The 21,454-nt window shown below is 48.3% G+C and overlaps 1 protein-coding gene and 1 long non-coding RNA gene across 4 annotated transcripts in view; one reads left to right on the top strand and one right to left on the bottom strand.

The window, feature by feature from the left end:
* Positions 1–677: 677 nt before the first annotated feature.
* Positions 678–5,723, bottom strand: LOC126504466 (uncharacterized). The gene is made up of 2 exons (XR_007592615.1): positions 5,575–5,723; positions 678–981 (listed from the first exon to the last, which is right to left on the bottom strand). It is a non-coding gene; the product is annotated as an uncharacterized lncRNA (long non-coding RNA).
* Positions 5,641–21,454, top strand: part of Plekha2 (pleckstrin homology domain containing A2) — a 58,620-nt gene continuing 42,806 nt past the window's right edge. For 2 of the 3 annotated variants that reach the window (XM_050146831.1, XM_050146829.1), the window contains exons 1-2: positions 5,974–6,113; positions 19,087–19,250. In XM_050146831.1, coding sequence (XP_050002788.1) covers positions 19,110–19,250 — 141 coding nt within the window. In that variant the 5' untranslated portion in view covers positions 5,974–6,113; positions 19,087–19,109. Of the gene's footprint in view, positions 5,750–5,973; positions 6,114–19,086; positions 19,251–21,454 lie in introns of those variants that run through there. The other variant, XM_050146830.1, reaches the window with a different exon arrangement.

Here is a 21,454-nt window from a genome sequence, read left to right as displayed (position 1 = left end):
CTCCCCCACTGCCCTTAAAGGATTTTTTATAGAACATGGGGTTTCCTGATTCAGGTAGACTGTGAGCCAGAGAGCCTCAGGGCTCCTCCTGTCTCCAAATCCCCAGGGCTGGGATCATAGGCACATACTGTTCTGTTCACTTTTACTAACTTGGGTCCTCATACTTGCAAGCACATCACAAACTGAGCTATCTTCTCAGCCTGTGTTTGATCATTTTCAATCCCAAATTCTCTTCTCTCTCTCAATAGCTTTTCATCACCTTTGTACGTGCCATCCTTCAAGGACTTCTCAGGGTCCTATTTCCTTAGTATCCCCATCCATACCTGGCTCTTCATCCCCTCAAATCCCTCCCCCACCATGCATGCCTCGGCCCATTACTCTGTGTGCCTCTGGCTGTTACCTTAACTTCTTCCCCATCCTATTAGTCTCTCCCTACTCAAGGGGGTGCCTCTGAGGACTGCAATGTGATTTTCCATCTCATAGAACTTTTAAACTCTTTTAAAACTTATTTATTTGTAAAATGTATGCATATTAGTCTTTTGCCTGCCTGGATGTCTGTGTGAGGGTGCCAGATCCCCTGGAACTGGAGGTAACAGACAGTTACTTGTGAGCCACCATGTGAGTGCTGAGAATTGAACCCAGGAAATAGCCAGTGCTCTTAACCACAGAGCCACGTCTCCAGTCCCAACTTTTATTAAAACTTAACTATTGTCCTTTTGATAACTAGATACACACATGCATTTCTGCAAAAATAAAATAAAATAAGCATGCATTAGAGAATGGGCTCAGTGAAGGCAAGCATTTGCTGCCTAAGCATGAGGACTGGAGTTTGGATCTCCAGGACCCTCAGAAGAGCTGGGTAGACACCGTGGCCTAATAATGAACCACCACTTGGGAGCAGAGATGAGGGATTCCTGGGCAAGCTTCTTATTTAGACTAGCTGAATCAGCACACTCAGGATTCCGTGAGACACGGTGGTGCCTAAGGAAATGAAAAATAGAGAATGATCAAGAGATGTGTAATCTCTGGTTTCCACACACAAGCACACGTATGCACGTGCACACGCACACACATGCACACACACACATACACACATGCATGTGTGCCAACACACAGGTGAATGCGCACAACCCTAAAAACACTGCAGAATATATATCTAAGAAGTGAAATCCACATTTATAGCCCCTCTGCTTTGCTCAAAGAGAACCATGATTAATAATTCAGAATAAGAGCTGGAGAGATGGTTCAGTGGTTAAGAGCACTAACTACTCTTCCAGAGGACCCAGGTTCAATTTCCAGCAACCACATGGCAGTGAGCAACTGTCTGTAACTTTAAGATCTGACACCCTCACACAGGCGTACACGCAGGCAAAATACCAATGCACATAAAATAAAAATAAATTATTTTAAAAATTCGGAATAAATCATTCACATTTATATTTTGTATTGCATATACAGCTTTGTAATGTTTTAAAATAGGATTTGTTCTTTTCCCTTCCCTCTCTCCTTTCTCTCCCTCTAGCCCTTCCTTTGCTCCTCTGAGCTGAACCCTGGGGCTTCCTGTGCTTTCTTAGTAGGTGCTGTACCTCTGAATCATGCTCTCAACCTGTAGGCATAGGCTGCTCATTCATTCCTGGCTGCCCAGACCCAAAATAATAACACAGAAGCTGTATTAATTAAAATACTGCTTGGCCGATCACTTTGGCGTATTGTTAGCTAGCTCTTATATCTTAAATGAACCCATTTCCATTATTATATATTTTACCACAAGACTTGTGGTTTATTGGTAAGGTTCCAGTGCCTCCTTCGGCAGCTACATGGCATCTCTCTGACTCCGCCTTCTTTTTCCCTCTATCTCTGCTTGAAATTCTCACCTTGCTGTATTCTGCACTGCAATAGGCCCAATGCATCTTCTTTATTAACCAATGGTAACAAAGCACATTCACAGCATACAGAGGGGAATCCCACATCACCAACCGAACTGTATTCTTTCTTGGTCTGGGCACAGTATAGGAATGTACTCATACACATAGAATAGAAATAATTAGCTTGGTGGTGGTGGCGCATGGCTTTAATCCCAGCACTCAGGAGGCAGAGGCAGGTGGATCTCTGTGAGTTCGAGGCCAGCCTGGTCTGCAAGAGCTAGTGCCAGGACAGGTTCCAAAGCTACAGAGAAACCCTTTCTCGAAAAACAAAACAAAACAAAACAAATGTACACGTGCACCAGTGTTGACGTGTCCTAGGCATTAAATGATTTCCAGTTCTTCCCATGGTGATCAATGCTGCAGTGGGAATATGCCTGTAGACACATCTGCATATGGAAATCTTTGTCTTTATGATGCCATCACTTCCTTTAGGACATGCCCTTCAATATATTATTGTAGATGAGATGGAAATATGATGACTAGAACTGAGGGGAGGAGTCTTGGGTTCTGTCCTAAGGCCTTTATAAGGTCCATCACCAATCGGTGTAGCTCAGGGGAAGGAGGGCAGATGCTGGCATCAGGCTGCTGGGCTCCGTACCCAGGCTTCATCTTTGTATTGTAGTAGCCAGTTTTCCAATCCCAAATAGGAAAATAATGGTTTCTGGCACTCAGTGTCATTGTAAGAAAGACCTGAACTGGGGGATATGTATCAAGCATTTAACAGCGTATCCCTAAAAAGGAGAAAATAGAATGAATATAGGAAGCAAAATAACTGGCTTGAAGCCTGAGCAGAATAATAATAGTTTAAGTAATCTTAGAATTGTACAGTGCCATTACTTTATGGTACCTTACTAATAAAATGATAGTTACCTAGACAAATGGTCTCTGAATCTTGGAGGTACACTGTGTGGTCTGGGAGCCTTTTATCTCTGGGCAAAACAGTTTTGAAGAAGACCAAGTGAATTGACTTTGGTCTCATCAAGTGGCCCCAGCTGCAGCTCAGAGCCTTAATAATAGGGACCTCTGAGGGCAAAGACTAATACAGCTCCCTGGAGGTAAGGCTGGCTCGCCACTTGATGTCATTAGCTTCCCCAGTTCACCAGCTTTGAAAATACAAAGCACATGATGAAATAGCCTTGTTAGACATGGGGCTGCTTTGACTCTTAGGTCCTGACTAGATATCCCCATTTTCAGGGCAAGTTTCTCTGTTGGAAGATCTAGCAGAAGTTAAGCCCTGAAACCACTAACTAGCTGCAAAACCTTAAACACATTTTGGAAATTTATGTTGTTCTGATCCAGTGAGGGTACCAAAATAGTTTACGTAAAAGATTGTCTTTGATGTCCCCTTCCCTATAGGTAAGACTCACATTGGTGGGTTATTGCAGAGAGCCAAAGTTAATGCATCAGGTCAGACTATGAAAGATTTCAAAATGAGTTTGTCAAGGAAGGCCAAGCATGTGAGAAGCTGCATACAAAAGTCTCTGCCGTATGACTTCCCTCGTGCGAAATGTCCCATAGATGTAGACTTGATGGAAAGCAAACTAGTGACTACTCAAGGCTGGGAGAAGGGAGGAGAGGATGCGCTGAGGTCACCTTTAGAGATGATGAAAAGTGTCTGGAACCGTACCGTGGTGACAAGTGTGCAATATGCCACTGAATGTCGCCACGTGTGCACTTTAAATTGATTACAACGGTGTAATTCCCGGTATATGTATTTTATGAGAAACAGACACAGAGACGGACTCTGGCGAGTTTAGTTTTGTTCGGTGGTACTTGTTAGAGCAGGCAGAAGGGACCATCTGAGACGCCTGGAAACCCCAGGATGATGGAACTGGATTCAGCACAGAAAGTATCTAACCCCTGCCAGGGACAGAGGCAGCACTAATGGGCCAGTTCCCAGTCTTGCCCTCCCTCGGAGAGTAAAGCTAACCTAAACTGCTTCTTGGGCTCACTCAAAGCTCAGCCAGTGAGAATCCCTGCCTGTCATAGAGGCTCTTCTGGCTCTCCAAAATATTGAAGGTAGATTCCTCGCGCCATTTTGAAGGGTACAGGTTCCCACCTTGTCTGTGGAGGAAACTGAGGCTTTCGGTTTCCTCCCTCCCAGGCAGTCAATACAGTGGCGCTCAGAAGATATCTGTGGGTCTGTGATGGGTGAGTCAGGCGGGCCCCACAGGAGCAGTTTAATGGGTTTTAATAGGAACCATACCATGAAATCTGACGCTTTGCTGCTAAGCCATCGTTCCTGTGGGATTTTTTCGGGCAGCAGCACTCATTCAGCAAATCCGACCCAAGCTGATGACTTCTAGTACGAATTCACCCCCAACCCCCAAAGAGTTATGCGCCTTTTACGGTAAAAATGACCATCTCGTTATAAAAAGAAAAGACACACACACACACCACAACGCACCTTTGTGTTGGAAAGAAACACTTTGCAAGAATTGACTCACTAACCCAGACGTAGAAACTGAGGCACCGAGCGAGTCACAGATCACAAGCTGCCTAGGGGATGGGAGCCGGCTGGGATTTACCCAGTTTGAGGGTAAGGCTGCCTGAAGCCCATGTGCAGGACACCAGACCTCTACGAATGCGCAAAATTGACGTTGATGTTTATTTCAAGGGAAATGGCTCCCCCCTCAACCTTGTGTCTTTTCCTTCCTCATTCAGAGCAGAATGTTCTAAAGCAAACGTCTTTTTTCACACCTGAGCGAACTGGGCGGCTTATTTTCGCTTTGGCAATCAAAATAGAAGAGGAAGCGCCTGCGGTTTCATCACTGGAGCTTTCGGGGCGTGTGCTGCGGGCTGTCCCGCCTTCCTGCCGGCTCACCTGGCTGTGGCCCTCGCCCCCCAGGTTTGGTACCGGCTGCCTTGCTCTTTGCAGCTCTGATGTGGGCTGGCCTTTCCCCCCGACCCGCGAATCCAGGCCTGGTCCTGCATACCCTCCCGGAGCGAATTTCACCCTGCTCCCTCCCAGGACTCTTTGGACCCGTGGGGCTGACATCAGCATCCCCCGGAAGCCGCATCCCTCCGTGCCCAGTCCCTGGGCGAATCCACTATATTTAGGTTTCAGATGTTGTCCGCCTGGCTTTACTTATATTTAAATGTCTATGTCCCCACGAGGAAGGCCTGTGTCAGACCGGACAGACCTGCCCTCTACTGACTGGGGACCCAGAGCATGTTACCTAACATCTCGGAGTCTCGGTTTCCTCATCTGGCATGGGACTGATACCTATGGGTTGCTGTGTGGCTGCAGGGTGAGGGAGCAGGAGTTCTGTCCTGTCACCCTAGGCCGAACCTATCGAATCCAGGCTTCTGTTTCCCACTGAGCTCCATACTCCGAGAAGGGCCGGGCAAGCCGGGTCAGAGAGCCCGTAGCCCGCTGGGATTCCCCGGCGCACTGAAGATCTCAGGGCTATGCGCTCTTCTCTCCACCCCTAAACCCAACGCCCCCTCGCACTCTGGGACCACCACCGGCTGGGCGGGTTGCGCCCTGCGGAGTAGGCTCGGGAAGTGCCTGTCCTGCACCCCAGCGCGGACACCTGCTGCGACAGGGCCACATACCCCCCCCCCCCTTGCCACCCCTTCTGCCGTCCCCGCGAGCGGTCCCCGCACCCCTCTCCTCCCCCAGAGGCCCGCGGAGCATTGTACTCACATCCGGGGCTGGGTTTTGCTTTAATGCGAAACGTAATTAACCCGGAAAAAAGATTCGAGACGGCGTGGAGGACAGCAGAGGGTGGGGGAGAAGAGAACGGCGGGACGGGCGGGGAGCCGCAGCCCCGAGGCGCAGAGCCCTGGGACCTGATGCGACCCTTGCTGCGCACAGCGCGGTGAGTCGGGTGGAGAGGCGCAAGGGCCGGGGCACTGGCCGAGAGGAGTGGGGCGCGCGGGCTTGGTGGCGCCAGTCCGGGTGGTGCACGGCGACCGGAGGTAGCCCGAAGCTGGCGACCTCTCAAGCTCCCAGGAAAACCCCGAGGGCAGCCCCTCCTCCGAGCGCTGCTCCTCCTGGGTGACCAAGGTCGCCACCGCCAGGGGTCGGGCTGTGGGGTGGGGCGTGTGGAGGCGGTGTCCTGCGGAGCTGCTTTTTCTCTCGTTTGCAGCGGCGAAACTTCTCCCTGGTTCTAGCGCCGGGGTAGTAGCCCCGAAAGAACTGCCCAGGCAGCGGGTAGGGGAGGAGCACAGAGAACATCCCAGGCAAGTCTCTCTGGCACGAGTTGGGTGCTAGAGTCTCTCCCTTCTCCTTCTCCCTCATTTTTAATTTGGCGGGCCTAGAATGTTCCCCCCGGGGAAACTCCTCCTTTCTTTTGGTCCCGCCACGGGCTTCTGGCATTCCTGGCAATGGAGGTGACTTGGTGGAAAACGCAGGTCGGTGCCAGGTTAGGTAACCCTTTCGAGGGAAGCTTGCTTTTTCTGTCTTCTTAGCGTCCTCGCCTGCCTGTTCTGCTCAGTCTTGGAGACTATGTTGTTAAAATTTAAAAGGAAAAAGAAAAAGAGAGGAGGGACGAGGCTAGGTCTTGTGGGAAGAAAAAAAGTATCAGGGCATTCCCAGGCACCTCGTTCGCTTCTGCCCCAGGCAGTCTTTCACCTTAAAAGCTTCATTCCTTCTTGAGCATCTTCCCATTGTAACTCCTGTCCTGGTTAGGACTCAAGAGTTTTTCAGGGGAGTATAAACACTAGAGGAGGACGGGGGAGGGGGCGGGGGGTCCTCTGAACCAGCAGTGGCTCCTGGGGGGCACTTTGCTTTGCACTTGGGACTGAAGTTCCAAGTCGTTCCCCTCCCCCGTTCTTTGTTGTCTACCTCCCTCCGAGGGGGAAGAACAGAGTTTTTAGCAACAGCTAAGCAGGAGAGGCTGGAAAGGGTAGAAGTTTTATCTTCATCCTGGTCGCATTCATTGACTTGTTTGGGTACTAAGAACGAAGTGAGGAGCGGTGAGTGAGAAGCTCAACCCCGTTTTTTAGGGAGCGGGCAGGAGACTAGTGGAGATCCCTGGCTGTGTAGAGCCCCTAAACTACCAAGCTGGAGGCCCTGGTGTGTTGAGAGGCCAGAGGACGGTTTGTGTGCAGCGCAATCGTCATGGCAGATCTTAGCTTCCCTTAGGTGCTGCCTGAGTCAGAGTGCTAGCGAGAGTAACGTTAGTTGAGCAAATGAATGAAAGCTATAGCCGAGAGCAAACGGAGGAACGGTGGGACGTCAAACCGAGTCACAGGGCTTTCCTCTAGCTGATGTCTTTGGCTGTATTCGCAAACTTCTTTTAGAGAGTGTGGTATTCCTAGTGGAGTTTTAGCTGCCTGACAGTGGATTCTTACCCAGCTCGCAAGTTTGCCCAAACGGGCCTGCTGTTTGGTGAAGGGTGACTGCAAACCCTTCTCTTCCCTTACATTGGCGCTTGCTGCTTTCTCTCTTCTGCGTAAGGAAGTAGGGCCTGCAATCTTCTTCACATCACCATGGTGAGCTGAATGCGTTCTCTTCAGCTTGGTATTTTCCGGGGGGGGGGGACAGAATCAATCCGGAACACACACGGGGCTACTGAAGAAGTGAACCTGCAATTGTGGGAAAGGGGCGGCAGGATGGACCTCAATGACAGAGAGCTTGCCTCGTGCCCCCCCCCCTCCCAGCCCCAGAGAGGGTGGGCGAGGAAGACCAGTGTTAGCTGCTCAGTCAAGCCCCGGGAGAGCACCACTGCCTTCCTCCCTGGTGTGTGCTGAAAGTGCAGGGACACTAGGTAGGCAAAACAGCAGGAGCGACACCTCTTTGATTTCCTGTCGTGTTATCACGCAGGTGCACAGCTGGGCAATGCCCCTGCTGTAGGCTCGAACGGCTCAGATTTCACTTGACATAGACCACAGCTTTGGGGTCTCAGAAAGCAACAAGGCTTTCTTTATTCTGCCCTCTCTAAGGGCTTGATTGCTAGGACTTGGGGCTGGCTGCTGTGCTGCTCCTGGTGAGCGCTCCCCACCCTACTTTCACTTTCTTGTCTGTCTTGGTAAGCTGGACGGCACTCAGCAGTCTAATCTGCTAGACTTTGGAAAGGAAGGAAGCAGAACAAACATTACAGGGTGACAGCCTGTGGGGGGGTGGGGGGAAGAAACCCCAGCCCCGCCCAGCACAATACCATTACCCAGAGAGAATTGGACGGACTGGGAAGATGGGGCAACTAAGGAAGAAGGACGCTGTCCCTTGGGGGGATTGTATTTGGAAGACCTTTGATCCAATGTTGCCTCCCAGAACCGCTCGAGTTCGAAACAGGCGTTCCCACTTAACACACAGGATTAAACCACAGCACTTGCCTGGTATTGACTGGTTAAGAATTTGCAATGCACTATTTAATTCTCAGGACGATTGTCTCTATTTCAAATGAGGAAACCGGTCTAGAAGAGTTTAGCGGTTTGTCCATGTTTGGACCCAGGTTCTCCTGACTCTAAACCCTTCTAAAACTTCCTTTGACTTGTGGATGGGTAACTGAAGTCAGCCCTATTTTTTTTTTTTTTTTTTTTGCAAAAGTTTAAGAAGACACATATTGATCATTGTCACCTGCTTATCTGCCTTGCCACACCCAGCCCTTCTTCCTTCCCTAAATCTAAAGACGAGGTTTAAACAGACACACCTAGGCCCTGGTGTACACTTTGCAGAAGGGCTAGAGAGGAAACAGAATGATGCTTCCTTCTCATTTGCAGTCCCTAAGAAGCTGCAGAGGGGGAAGCCCCCACAGGCGGCCTGTTTCTTGGTGTCTCCGGAGTTGGGGGCCTTCAGGTCCTGAGCACTGTGGAGCTCAGTTTCTCTGGGCTATTTATATCCCAGGTGTGGCTGCCTGCCTGCTCCATGACCTTCCCGGAAGGTGACCTGATGTGTCTTCCTTTCTTGCCTGCTGCATTTTCTCCTAACAGCGAGAAAAGAGAGGTCATGAAGGTTTAAAGTAGCCCATTGGTTCTGCCTCCTTTTGTCTTCCTTCCAAAACGCTTTTCCTTTAAAATTTGCTTCTTGACTCTGTCTTCCTCCTCCCCCAAATCCTGGGATCTAGTGGAGTTTGGGCTGTCTCAGGGTCAGGGGGGCGGCACCCTTTTTGAACCTCCCCATTCCTGAAGATGTTTGCATTCCTCACCCAGGCTTCCGCTGGGGACCCTCTGGGGACGCGGGACTCGGTACATTCCCTTCTTTCCAGGGTCATTCCTCCTCTATCCTCAGTAGTTTTTGCAGTGGTCACAGGAGCAGATTCCAAAGGCGAGGATACTGAAGCCGGATTCTGGAAACTCGTGCCCCCACACTTCCTAGGCTCTGCTCTTTGGCCGGGCTCAGGGGCGAGCTCTGCAAGCGGAGCAGGCTTGAACTCTGCGGTTGCAGAGACTGCTCTTACCTCCACACCAAGGTCGCGGCTGAGACCTCTGAGGTCATTTCCTATGCACTTTCTTCTCTTGCGAGGTTAGCAGATTCGCGTCCATGTCACCCTCTGATGCTGTGGCTGTCCCTCCATCTTCTGCTGGGGGGGGGGGGCAACAAGGGAGGACAAATCAAGAAGCACCATCTTGCCTCTTACTAGGTCATAATTCTAGAAAGTTCCTGCCTTATCAACATGGACTAATGTGAAAGAAAATCTCTAAATATGAACAAAAAAGAATCTTTAAAAAATTCTTACAAAGAAAAAATTCTTACAAAAATCCTTTTCAGTTTACACGTGTGTGTATTTATGCATCCATGTGTGTACATGCTCAAAGAGGGCAGGAGAGGCTGTTGATCCCTGTAGCTGGAGCTGCAGATGGTTGTGAGCTACCCAATGTGGGTGCTGGGAATCAAACTCCCATCTTCCGCCAGGGCAGCAAGTACTCTTAACTGATGATCCATCTCTCTAGCTCCAAACGAATTGTTTTTGAACTGGGATTATAGTATATTATTGTGTAGGTTTATATGGGATTATAGTATATAGTATATTATTGTGTAGGTTTATATGGGATTATAGTATATAGTATATTATTGTGTAGGTTTATTTTGTAAAGTGGGCAATACCGTTTAAGGCATGATTTCTGTTACTATTTTATCTATTCCCACACATACCAGACTAGTCTAACAAATAAATTCCCTCATATTGCAAACCACATTAACTACTTCAAGAATCAAAGAGCTGACACAGGCAGATGCCAACATTTTCTGCCTTTTTAATGGGGGGCAATATATATGTTAGGCAAGTATTTTATAACTTAGCTACACCCTGACCCAAACTACAACATTCTTTTTTTTTTCTTTTTGAGAATTTCATTTATGATATATTTTCATCAAATCCAGTCTCTATTCCCTTCCCTTCGGTACCTCTCCATGTCCCCCAACTTCATTACAACCGCTCCCCCCCCCCTACACTGCCTGCACACACATGAGCGTAGAGTCATGTACTGGAGCATGGGTTAATCACCTGTCGTGGCTCAGCTAGGGGTGGGACGTCATAAACCCTCCTCTGTCAATGCTGGGGTTTTAGCCGGCTTGATTTCATGCAGGTCTTCGGCATGCAGTCATGGCCACCGTGAGTTCACGTATATCGTGGGTACAGCTATGCCCAACAGATGTTTCAAGGCAAATGTCTATTACCTCTGGCTTTGACAGTCCTTTATTCCCCCCCCCCCTGCCATGACAATCTCTGTGCCTTTGGGAGAGGGGGTAGAATATAGACACCCCATTTAGAACTGAGCTAGGTCCTTTTTCCTTTTAGAAATTTATTTTTATTTTATGTGCATTGGTGTTTTGCCTCCATGTATGTCTTTGTTGAGTGTTGAATCCCTGGAACTCGAGTTACAGACAGTTGCGAGCTGCTGTGTGGGTGCTGGAAATTGAACTTGGGTCCTCTGGAAGAACAGTCAGTGCTCTTAACTGCTGAGTCATCTCTCCAGCCCCAAGCATTCTAGGTTTTTATCTGATGAGAGTTAAGAGGCATTAACCTATGGGTATAAAAACAAGAACTTGGGAGGGGAGCAGTTTAATACTGTGTCCATTTATCAGAATACTATTAGGTTCTCCCCTAGGGCCTAGGACCTAACCAGTCATGAGTCTTTTGGTCAAGTTAACAGTGTCCGGCTTGAGTTCTGTCTTGTGAAGCAGACTTTAAATCTAACCGGAAAGTGGTAATCACTCCCATAACAGTTGTGCCATTGTTGCCCGAGTGGGCACATCTTGCCAGGCCAGACATTGCTATAGCTAGGAGGGTTCACAGCTAAATAAGATCGTTGGACACTTTTCCCTTCCTCTAGCACACGTAGAACCTTTCGGCACTATGAAATTTAGCCAGTAAGGGACGAAGCTTCCAGGTCAGCACAAGCCTGCCTGATTTCTCCACATTCTGTGACTTAAGTGCATGATGTCATTAGCCACAGGGTTGAACTATCAAGTTCTGGAGGATAGCACAAAGCATTGGCCATGACCTGTAGTGTTTAGGGGCCTATGGGACCTCATTGACCAACAACAACTCAAAAAGAGGTAACCCACACCTGTTTTTTTATTTGCTCCATTATGGTGTTTGAGAGAGGCATTATCTGTCTTCCTGTTATAGGGATGTTCTATTTGTGTGTGTGTGTTTGTGTGTGTGTGTGTGTGTGTATGTGTGTGTTTTAGGAAACTTCTTTAGTTCTGACCAAGCCGCACCTTGCATCATCTAATAGCTCTGTAGTTTGTTTCTTTTGAGACAATGTCTCATGTAGCCCAGGCTTGCCTCAAAGTCAAGATATAGTCGAGGATGAATTTCTCATCTTCTTGCCTCCACTTCCTGAGTGCTGGGATTACAAGGATGACTTGCCATGCCCGGTTCCTGCTAGGCAAGCCCTTTACCAACTGAGCAACCTCCCCAGCTCTCTGTAGATTTTTATTTAAAATAGTGAATTGTCTATCCATCTTTTCTTTTACTTATCCAGCCAAATATCTAATTGAAGATTTTTAGATTTATTTCTGTGTATGAATGTTTTGCTTATGTGCATGTATGTGCCCCGTGTATGTGCCCTGTGTATGTACACCGTGTATGTGCACCGTGTATGTGCCTGTGGATTTCACTGGAACGAGGATTATGGATGGTTGTGAGTGGCCATGTCAGTACTGACAATTGAAACTAGATCCCCCGCAAGAGCAACATGTTTTCTTAACCACTGAATGATCTCTCTGGTTCCTTTTTATTTTATTTTAAAATTTACTTATTTATTAGCCAGCTTGGCTCCAAACTCCTGCATTTCAGGCCTCGGTCTCCAGAGTAGATATGACCACAGGTGACATCATGTCTGGTTAGATTTTTATTTCATTATATTTTTGGCTTTTTGAGGCAAGGTCTCATGTAGCCCAGGCTGCCTTCAAACTTACTATGTAGCTGAGGATGACTTTGGTTTTCCAGCCTCTACCTCCAAGTGCTGGGATGATAGGCATGCACCACTATATCCGGGGTAGTCATTTATTTGTTATTATTATATTTATTATATTATTATTATTGTAATATGTGTGTATGCATGTGTGCGAGTGTATGTTTGGAGGTTAGAGGACAATCTCAGACATCGACATTCTTCAGGTGCCCTCCATCTCGTGTTTGAGGCAGAGTCTCTCACTGGCCTAGAACTTGCTAAGTATCCTAGACTAGCCTGCCAGTGAGAGCCTAGGCGTCCTCCTGTGTCCACTCACCAGAGCGGTAATTCCAAGTGAGCACCACCACACCCGGGTGTTATCTGATTCTCCTAACCGCAGGCCACCAGAAGCACAACCTCTCTTTCTTGTTAAAACTTTGGAAAGTGCTGGGGAGAGTTCTGTGTGGAGATGGAGCTCAAGTGCTCACTGCTTGTGAGAGAAGCACTCTGGCCCACTAAGGCATTCCCTCTACTGTTCCCCATGTCCCGTGTGTGTGTGTGTGTGTGTGTGTGTGTGTGTGTGTGTGCCCCCTTGCACAGACCAAAGGTCAACATGAATGCCATTTCTCAGGAACCGGTCATCTTGGATTTATTTGTATTATTTATAATGTGTATTCATTTTCATGTCTCATTTGCATATTTGTCTGGTTGCCAGAAGTCCACAATGGGTTTCTTCCTCTCCTGTTCTCCACCTTATTTTTTTAGCTCTGGAGCCTGGAGCTCACTGTTTCAATTAAACTGTCTGCCAGCGAGTCACTTTATAAGCAAGTCTGCCTTCAATCCCAGTGCTTGGGTTACAGATGTGTGTAATCCTGCACATCTGTAATTTGTGCAGAGTTACAGATGTGCACCTCTGTACAAGCTCTACACGGGTGCTGGGGACCCCGGGTCCTCGTGTTTTCCCAGCAAAGTACTTTACTTACTGAGAGATCTTTGCAGCTCTGCCTTCTTTTGGGAGACTTGGTCTCTCACTGGGACCTGGTACTCACTCATTAGGTTAGGTTGGCTGGCCAGGGAGCCTTGGGGATCTGCCTGTCCTTCTTTGCTATTGCTGGCAGTAGAGGTTCACAGCTCTGCACCCAGCACTTCAGGTTTAGGTGATTGAACACGCTTGCTCCATAAGGACTTTACTGTCTGAGCCGTCTCCCCAGCTCTCTCCCAGGTTTGAACAAGGAAACGTCATCATGTTTCTGATGGCTTTTTGGTGATTTTGCTGTTTTGAGTCAAGCCCAGTTTGGCAGGGACCTCATGATAATTCTCCTGTTTTAGCCTCCCAAGTGCTGGGATTGCAGTCATGAGCCACCATGCCTGACTTCCCTAGGGGCTTTTATGAGGATTTCCAGTTCCTTTCTTCAGAATAGTGTGGGCACCTATGGATCAGATATTGCAACAAAGACACAGGCTGTAGTGTTTGGTTAGACCCCAGGACATGGACCCTCTTAAGATGAATCTCTAAGAGTCTTTAGCAGCAGGAAGCAAGAAATCCCCAAAGGATGGAGGGAGGGTACCCTTACAGCAGGTGTCTGTCTTTGAACCATCAAGATGCTGATTTCTTAGACTGGGATCGATGAAGCACCAAAAAGTTGCAAGGGATCACAACTTTTCGTTGAGGCTGTGTTTTAGTTGAGGTTGTGTTTATGCACAACAACTGCAGTAGACTGAGAAGCTCAGCTGCTGACGGGTGTGTCTGTGCTGGCTGTGTCTGTGCTGGCTAATTAACTTTCTCCTCTGTGAATAAGTTAGCACATATTTACTACAGAAAGGAAAGAAAACTGTATGCAAGAGTCCCCTGTATCGTGGTTTATAACTGTTAATATTTTGGTGACTATAAACCTAGTCTTTAAAAAATCTGCATATAGGAATAAGAATGGCCACACAATTGATGCAACATTTTATATCTTTGAAAAACTCGCTGTGATGGGCTTCTAAAGTCCCTCTACTATATATTGACTTAGAGTTCTCTCTCTCTCTCTCTCTCTCTCTCTCTCTCTCTCTCTCACATACACACACACACACACACACACACACACACGTACACAACAAGCATACCCCAGAAGAAATTACTTATAGTCAATGATTTTTTTTAACAATTGTACAATATTTAATATACTTGAGTGTCTCTGAATTGAATTATGACTTGATCATTGAATTATTTGGAACATTTTCAAGTTTTTGTTATAAATTTGATTGCAGTTTTCATCTTTCTACTTCAAATAATAAATAATTTGGATGGCATCCTGAAACTAGAATGATTTGGTCAAAGGGCAGGGACATTTTCAGCTGTTTTATTGGCATACTGACAAACTACTTTTCAGGAAGGTCATCCTCTTGTCCCAGGTGTCTAAGGATCCTAGGACCCCCACCCCAACCTGCCCAAGGAAATGAAACCTGCTTTGAGCAGAGGCTTTAGCCTCGTGGTGCCTCTTTCACCCACCCAGTGCGTGGTCTACTCTACTCTTGTAAGGCTCAGTTCCCCGCCTCCATCAGGACGTAGGCCTATTAAAGTTCAGTTTTTGGGTTTGCGCATTCAGTGGTTGAAGAAAATATATTTTGGGGTAGGAGCCTCCAAGGGCCTCTCATTGCAGCGTAGAATGGGAAAGTGGACAGCCTTGGACATTAACAAGTGTTTCTCATTGCCTAGTAAATCCTGGTCAGGAATTCCAGCTGAATGACTAGTTAGCCTACTCCCTGCTACCGGTTATTAGGTAATTTCAGACAACTAACTTTTTGTAAGTTTAACTTCTTTTTCTTTTGTAAATTGGAGGTTTCACTACATAGTCCTGGCTGGCCTGGAACTACATAGACCAGGCTGGCCTTGAACTCACAGAGATTGTCCTGCCTCTGCCTGCCAACTCCTTGGATTAGACGTGCGACACGTTTTACCCTAAGGATGTAATTTATTTTCATTTATAGCAATGCTTAGAACTTAAATTCTACCTAGGACATCTGAATCATCATGAAACTTCCTGCTCAGGAAGCCTGATGCCCTGGAGGCTGAGATGTGTGTGTGTGTGTGTGTGTGTGTGTGTGTGTGTGTGTGTGTGTGAGAAAGTTTAAAATACATGAAATAAGAAACAAATTTGAACACTCACCCTTCACCAGTCATCCTTGTACGTGTCAAACTAGGAACAGTTTCATGTAAGAGTATGGCCAGGCATGGGCTTGTAGGCCTTCGATCCTAGCAGAGACCTGGGAGATCTCAGTGAATTTGGTACCAGTATGGTTTTCATAGTGAGTTCAAGCCCTTGTCTAGAAAAAAAAAGCAAGTGAGTTAATGATTCATTGCAACAGATATTTTTAGAAAGTAGTTTTATAGTAGGTCTCAGTGACGACAACAGAGCATACAGCTAGGTTCTAACCACATACCTTAAAAAATTTGTTTGGTTTTACTTTATGTGTATTGAAACATGTTTCGCCTGTGTGTATGCGCGGTGTGGTGCCTGATGTCCAGACAGTTGCCAGCTGCCGTAGCTGTGTTGGGAACTGAACACTGAACCCAGGCCCTCGGCAGGAGCGGAAGTGCTCTTAACCATAGGCCATCTTCCCATTTCCATGTCATCATCTTTAACAGATGCTCTTCTCTGTGCCAAAGGGGAAAATGCACAAAACAGGAAGTTTGGGTATTATTGATAATATCTAAAAGCTGGCTCCTGGACTTAGCTGTTTTGTACTAGAGCTATGATTAAGTAAGTCATACGCAGTCAATGCATTAATGTTCTGGAACCATTACAACCAGTGTTGGTGAACAAATCGCGTAGTCATAACGTTTCCATATTGTGCCCGTTCTCCTGTGGATCTGCTGCCTCCCTCCCACAGACTTGATGAGCTGTGTGACTGAGCTGTGTTAGGTCGTCTGAGGACCGCCCCCCCCCCATACACATATATAAACACACACACACACACACACACACACACACAGAGTTCAGTCTGGATGCTGGAGTTCTGCTTCAGACCTTCCCTTTTGGCGCATGACAGTTCCACACTGTCATACATGCACCCGGGAAGTCCCTCAATAGAAGGAAGGTTCTGGACAAAGAGGCCCTTCTCCCAGCCGCTGTCTTGAGGAGGAAGCAGACTCTGGCCAATCCTGCAGGCTGGAAAGGGGAACTTCGAAAGCCAGCGTTCGTGGACACTGGGCTGCCCAGCTGGCCCGGGGCCAGTCAGCTTTGTTCTCCTGGACAGCCGGATATGTTCTCTTTGTCATTACACTGGGCATGGTGGCGCAGGCGTGCCATCTGAGAACTAGGGAGACTGAGGCAGGAGTACTACCATGAGTTGGAGGCCAGCCTGGGCTACATGAAGTGATCCAGGGCTGCACAGGGAGACCCTGTTTCAGATGGAAGTGGGGAGAGATTTCCCTGGAGTAGCCAGAGTCCTGTGACCTCTGGTATTTCTGCTTCTGGAACTGGGTTGGCGTCCAGGGAATTTGCCTAGATTTTTTGGGGGGGGGTGGGGGTTGGAGAGATGGTTTGGTGTCTCCCCTCCTTCCCTGAAAGTTCTGTCCCTTTCCATGCACAGTGCCTCTGTCTTTCTCCTCAAGGCCCCTGCTCCTTGAACAGCCATTTATTCTCCCAGGCATTCACGGCCTCTGTCCTTCTGCTCATCACCCAGTGTGTGCCAGATAAGTCCCCAAAGTATCTCCTAACCCTTGGCTTTTTCCGTTTTTCCAAACTCAAAACTTGCTCCACTTTGAGACAGGAGCTGGGTAACACCTCTAAGCAGGTGAGGCGGCTTTGCTCAGGGTGCCCCTCCTCCACCCCTCGGTGACCTTCTCTTCTGCTACACAGTTAGCTTCCTTTTCAGAACCCCTCCTTCCTACGTCTTTTCCTTCTCACCTCCTCCTCTACTTCCCTTTTAGCCTCGCTGTGCTGTTCTGTCTTGACTGTTTCTGCTGTCTGTGTATTCTCTGACCCTGCGCTCCTTAAGAGTAGCCATGAGTTCTCTAGGCGGCTGCAGCTTCTGTCCCTTTTCAGAATCCCGCCAGCACATGCGCGTGTGCATGTGAACATATGTGACACTCGTTTTTTGGGGGGACCCTCTCGATACCACAGGCTCACTGGAATGGGAGAGACTACACCACCCCACTTGTCGAACAAGCCTGGCCTGGAAATGTGTCCCATTGCTTCATGGGACTTGTCCCCTCTGGGCTTGGAAAGCTAGAGTAATAGATTCTCTGAGTCAGTGTTGGCTCCTAGGGTCCCTTCTTCGGCCATGTCACACTTTTGCTTGGCTGCAGGGCCTCCGGGCTGCAGGGCCTCCGGCCCCGGGGCCACGGTCAGGGCTCAGTGGTTGGATGTTATCTGGCTTTGGGGAATCTGAGGGCGATGTGGAGCTTTGTAGCCCTGTAGGGCTTCTGTCCTTAGTACTTCCTCCCAGTGCATGAATACAGGCCAGGTGTCTTGGCTGTTTCTCTCCTGGGGGGGGGGGTGTCTTAGGGGACTCTCCCTTTCCTGTAGGCTCTCAGAGTGCATTCTGGAGCGATGAAGTGGCCAGGACAAGTGGCTATTGTCATGTTGCCAGAGGCCTTGCTCTGACTCAGGGAAGGTGCCCAGGTTTTGGGACTTGTTTTTACTGCTTTCTGTTTATTCCCGGCACAGAAGTGAGATGACTCCAGCCAGGTGAGGCTTATCCAGGTCCTGAGATACAAGTGGCTTCACCCTCTTCCTCACTGGCCCCCTTCCGCCTCCCATGCAGGGTGATGTGGGCACAGCCCAGGAATGTGTCCCGCTGATCTGCAAAATCAAATCTGTAGTCATTTGGTAGCTGTGGGAGTCTCAGCTCAGGTTGTCATGGCAAAGCCCACAGCTTGAGGGCTTAAACAATGGAAATTTATTTTCTCACTGTCTGGAGGCCAGCCGTGGAAGGAAGATCAAGGGATGTTTCAGGCCTTTCTCTTTCGCTAGATGGCTGTCTTCTCGTTTCTGGGACCATTGGGTTCCAAATGTCATCTTCAAAGATGTGGTATCAGTGGACCAGGGCTAAATACTTGCTAAATATGTGTTAAATATGTGCTAACTACTTCTTTAAAGACCCTGTCTGTGGCTGGGTGTGGTTGTGCATACCTTTAATTTCAGCAATTTAGCAGGCTGAGGCATTGGAATTAAGAGTTTGAGGATAGCCTGGGATAGCCTGGACTATACAGAGTGAGACCCTTTTTCAAAACAGAAAACAAACAAAAAGCCAAAACCCTGTTTCCAAATTCAGTCATATTTTGAGATATGGAGGCTAGGACTTCGGCATGTGAATCCTTACGGGCATGGTTGAGTCACTACAGCAGAGGGGCTGCAGCAGCAAGGAGGACTAAGGAGCGTGGCTTTGCCAAGAGGCTCCAGGAGCCCATTACAGTGGCATTGTGTAATGACCCATGTCCAGAAAGGGCTTCTTGAATACCTCATGATTATTATTTAAACACATGATAAATGTTCATATATTATATAATTATAACTTAACTCATGATTATCCCCACTTCACAGATGTGGAAGCCGAGGTGCAGAATGACTAGGAAGTCATTAGTGATGACCCAGGAAGAATCCTGATTAAATTGAGGCTCTCGGTGCACGCACACACACAGTAGGGCCTCAGGAAAATGTGCTGAGCCAGTTCTAATGGGTTTCATTAACAGTCATCAAAAACGACAGCTCAGAGTTGGTAGACGATTCCAGGGCCCAGTAGGTGCCTAGGGAAGGAAGGTGGCGGCAAGGGGCCCAGCATTTCACGGAGGTGAGTCAAACCAGGGACAGGCGAGGCTCATCCAGGCTCTCAGAGCCTGCCTTAGCCTCCTTCTCACCAGCATCTCTCTTGCGTTGTGCAGGGTAATGTGAGCAGAGCCCAGGAATGCCTTATGTGGATCGGCAGAACCGAATCTGTGGGTTTCTGGATATCGAGGACAATGAGAACACTGGCAAGTTCCTGCGGAGGTACTTTATCCTGGACACTCAGGCTAACTGCCTCCTCTGGTACATGGACAATCCCCAGGTGAGAAGCCAGGCGGAAGGGGTCAGGATGGCTGCCTCACCTTCTGCCACATCTGGGAGGAGCACTGGGGGGTCGGGGAGTTGGGCTTCTTTCTAAGACTTTGTGTCTGGAGCTGGTTAAACACAGCGAGAGATGAGCGAGAGACCACTCAACACATACCTACATGCACATCCCAAGAGAACTCTCTCTAGAGCTGGCCATATTGCTCAGTGGTGTGTGCACTCTTAGCATGAACCGGAATCTTGATTTAATCCCGAGTAGGGGGAGAATGAAGAGAGAGGGAGAGGAGAGCTGAGGAGCAGACCTGGGGGTGGGGCAGAGTCTCTTAGCCCTAGATTTGTGCCTTTCTCACCTACAAGAATTTAACACTTGGCACAAGTTGGGCAGAGCCTCCCAGTGGCTTCCTCTCACCTCTCGGGGCTGTGGCCCGGTGACTGCTCCTGCTCTTCCAGTTTGGGGCTCCTCCCCAGCAGAGAATGTGATCTGGCTCCTTGAGTCGGACAATGCTAGACTTCTTTGGTCTCCTGAATCAGGAAGTCATGGAGTCTTGGGTTGGCAGTAGTGACCATCTAGGTCTTTCTCATGCTACCAAGGAGAAAACTTGAGTCCTGGACATTGCAATCTACTCTGGGCAAGAGGAAACGATCCATTTAACATAGCGTGGAGGCCAGGCACAGAGCTGGGGAACCTAGGTTTTGTGTTTGTTTTTGAGACAGGGATGTACATGTAGCCCTTCCTGGCCAGGAATTCACTGTGGCCTCAAACTTGGAGATCCACCTGCCTTTGCCTCTGAGCGCTGGGATTAAAGATGTGTACCACCATGCCTGTCCTGACCACCTAAGCTGTATTGCTCCGTCTTGGCAGGGGTGGGGGCTGGGTAACTGGAAGCAGTCACTGAGAACCTGGAGCTTTTTCTTTTTCCACGGAGTGCTGCCAAGTCCTTCCTTCCCACTGGTCCATAGCACTTTGGTGGAAGTGAGGCATAGTCCCTGGGCAGTGCCATGACAGGGTGTGGCTGTGTATAGATGGGCATGAATGTCGAGGGTGGGATTTGGGTCTGTTCGAGGGCTGAAGAGGATAGTGTTAATGTTGGGGATTAGATGTGTGCTTTCAGATGGGAGATGGACAGTCGATAAGATGGCTCAGTGGGTAAAGGTGCTTGTTGCTAAGCCTGTGAGCTCTGTGTTCAACTCCTCAAGATCCACATGGTGGAAAGAGAGAAAGATTTTTGTCCCAATTTACCCGCTTCCCACTATTCTGTGTTTGCATTGTCTTGAAACAAGACTCAGTTTTGTAGGGAGTCTTGCCCAGCTGTTGCCGGGTCCTGGCTTGTACCTGTCAACCAACCTATTTTTCTTCCTTTTGTGTGTGTGGGGGGGGGTACATGTATATATGTGTGTTCGTGTGTGTGTGGCACATGAGTTTGGAGGCTAGAGTTCTATGTCACTGTTTTCATTGATTTCTCTCCACCTTGTAAACTGAGGCAGAGTCTCTTGCTTGAATCCCGAGCTCACTTATTTTGCTATACTGACTAGTCTACTTCTTTTGGAGAACCCCTAGAGTTCTGCCACCAAGATACTTGGGTCATAAGCAACCACTATGCATGCCAGACTTTACTGGGCATTCGAACTTAGGTCCTCAGGCTTGTTGTGTAGCAAGCACTTAATCCACTGAGCCATCTACCCAGTTGAGAGCTGAACCTTCACTCATACTCTGGGCCATAAGAGAGTCTTGCTGTCAACCCAGGTCACCCATGACCATGGCGTCCTCATCTTGGGTCATGGATATTGCTAGCTTTTAGGATTCACCACAGTGAAACCCACTCTCTGACTTGATTGTCTCATGGACCTGGGACCTGGGCTCACCAGCAATGCTCTGCCTGACCACTTTCTTGACTCTTGGGACTACCTCTGCATTAGTGTCCCCCCATCCCAGGGTAACCTCCCTTCCTTTCTGCTATGGGGGGTCTCAGGTTGTAATCTTCCTATCCGAGTTACCAATGTAAACTTATGACCTAAACCTGGGGAACTGATGTCTTCCCATGGAGAAGAAGAGATCAGCACGGAGGGTCTTAGCTGTGAGAGTCAGTTCAAAACATTTTCCTTCTTCAGTCCTTGTGTTAGTTGTCAGTCACGTTCATGGCCAAGCAGTCTCTCCAGATTTGAGAATGGTGTTTTGGTAAAGTGTGGAAGGAAATGACATTC

Source organism: Alexandromys fortis, unplaced genomic scaffold, assembly GCF_014885135.2.
Source record: "Alexandromys fortis isolate MF-2015 unplaced genomic scaffold, M_Fortis_MF-2015_v1.1 scaffold_55, whole genome shotgun sequence".
In the NCBI taxonomy this organism is placed as follows: Eukaryota; Metazoa; Chordata; class Mammalia; order Rodentia; family Cricetidae; genus Alexandromys; species Alexandromys fortis.
This window is presented reverse-complemented; position numbering and strand designations above follow the sequence as displayed.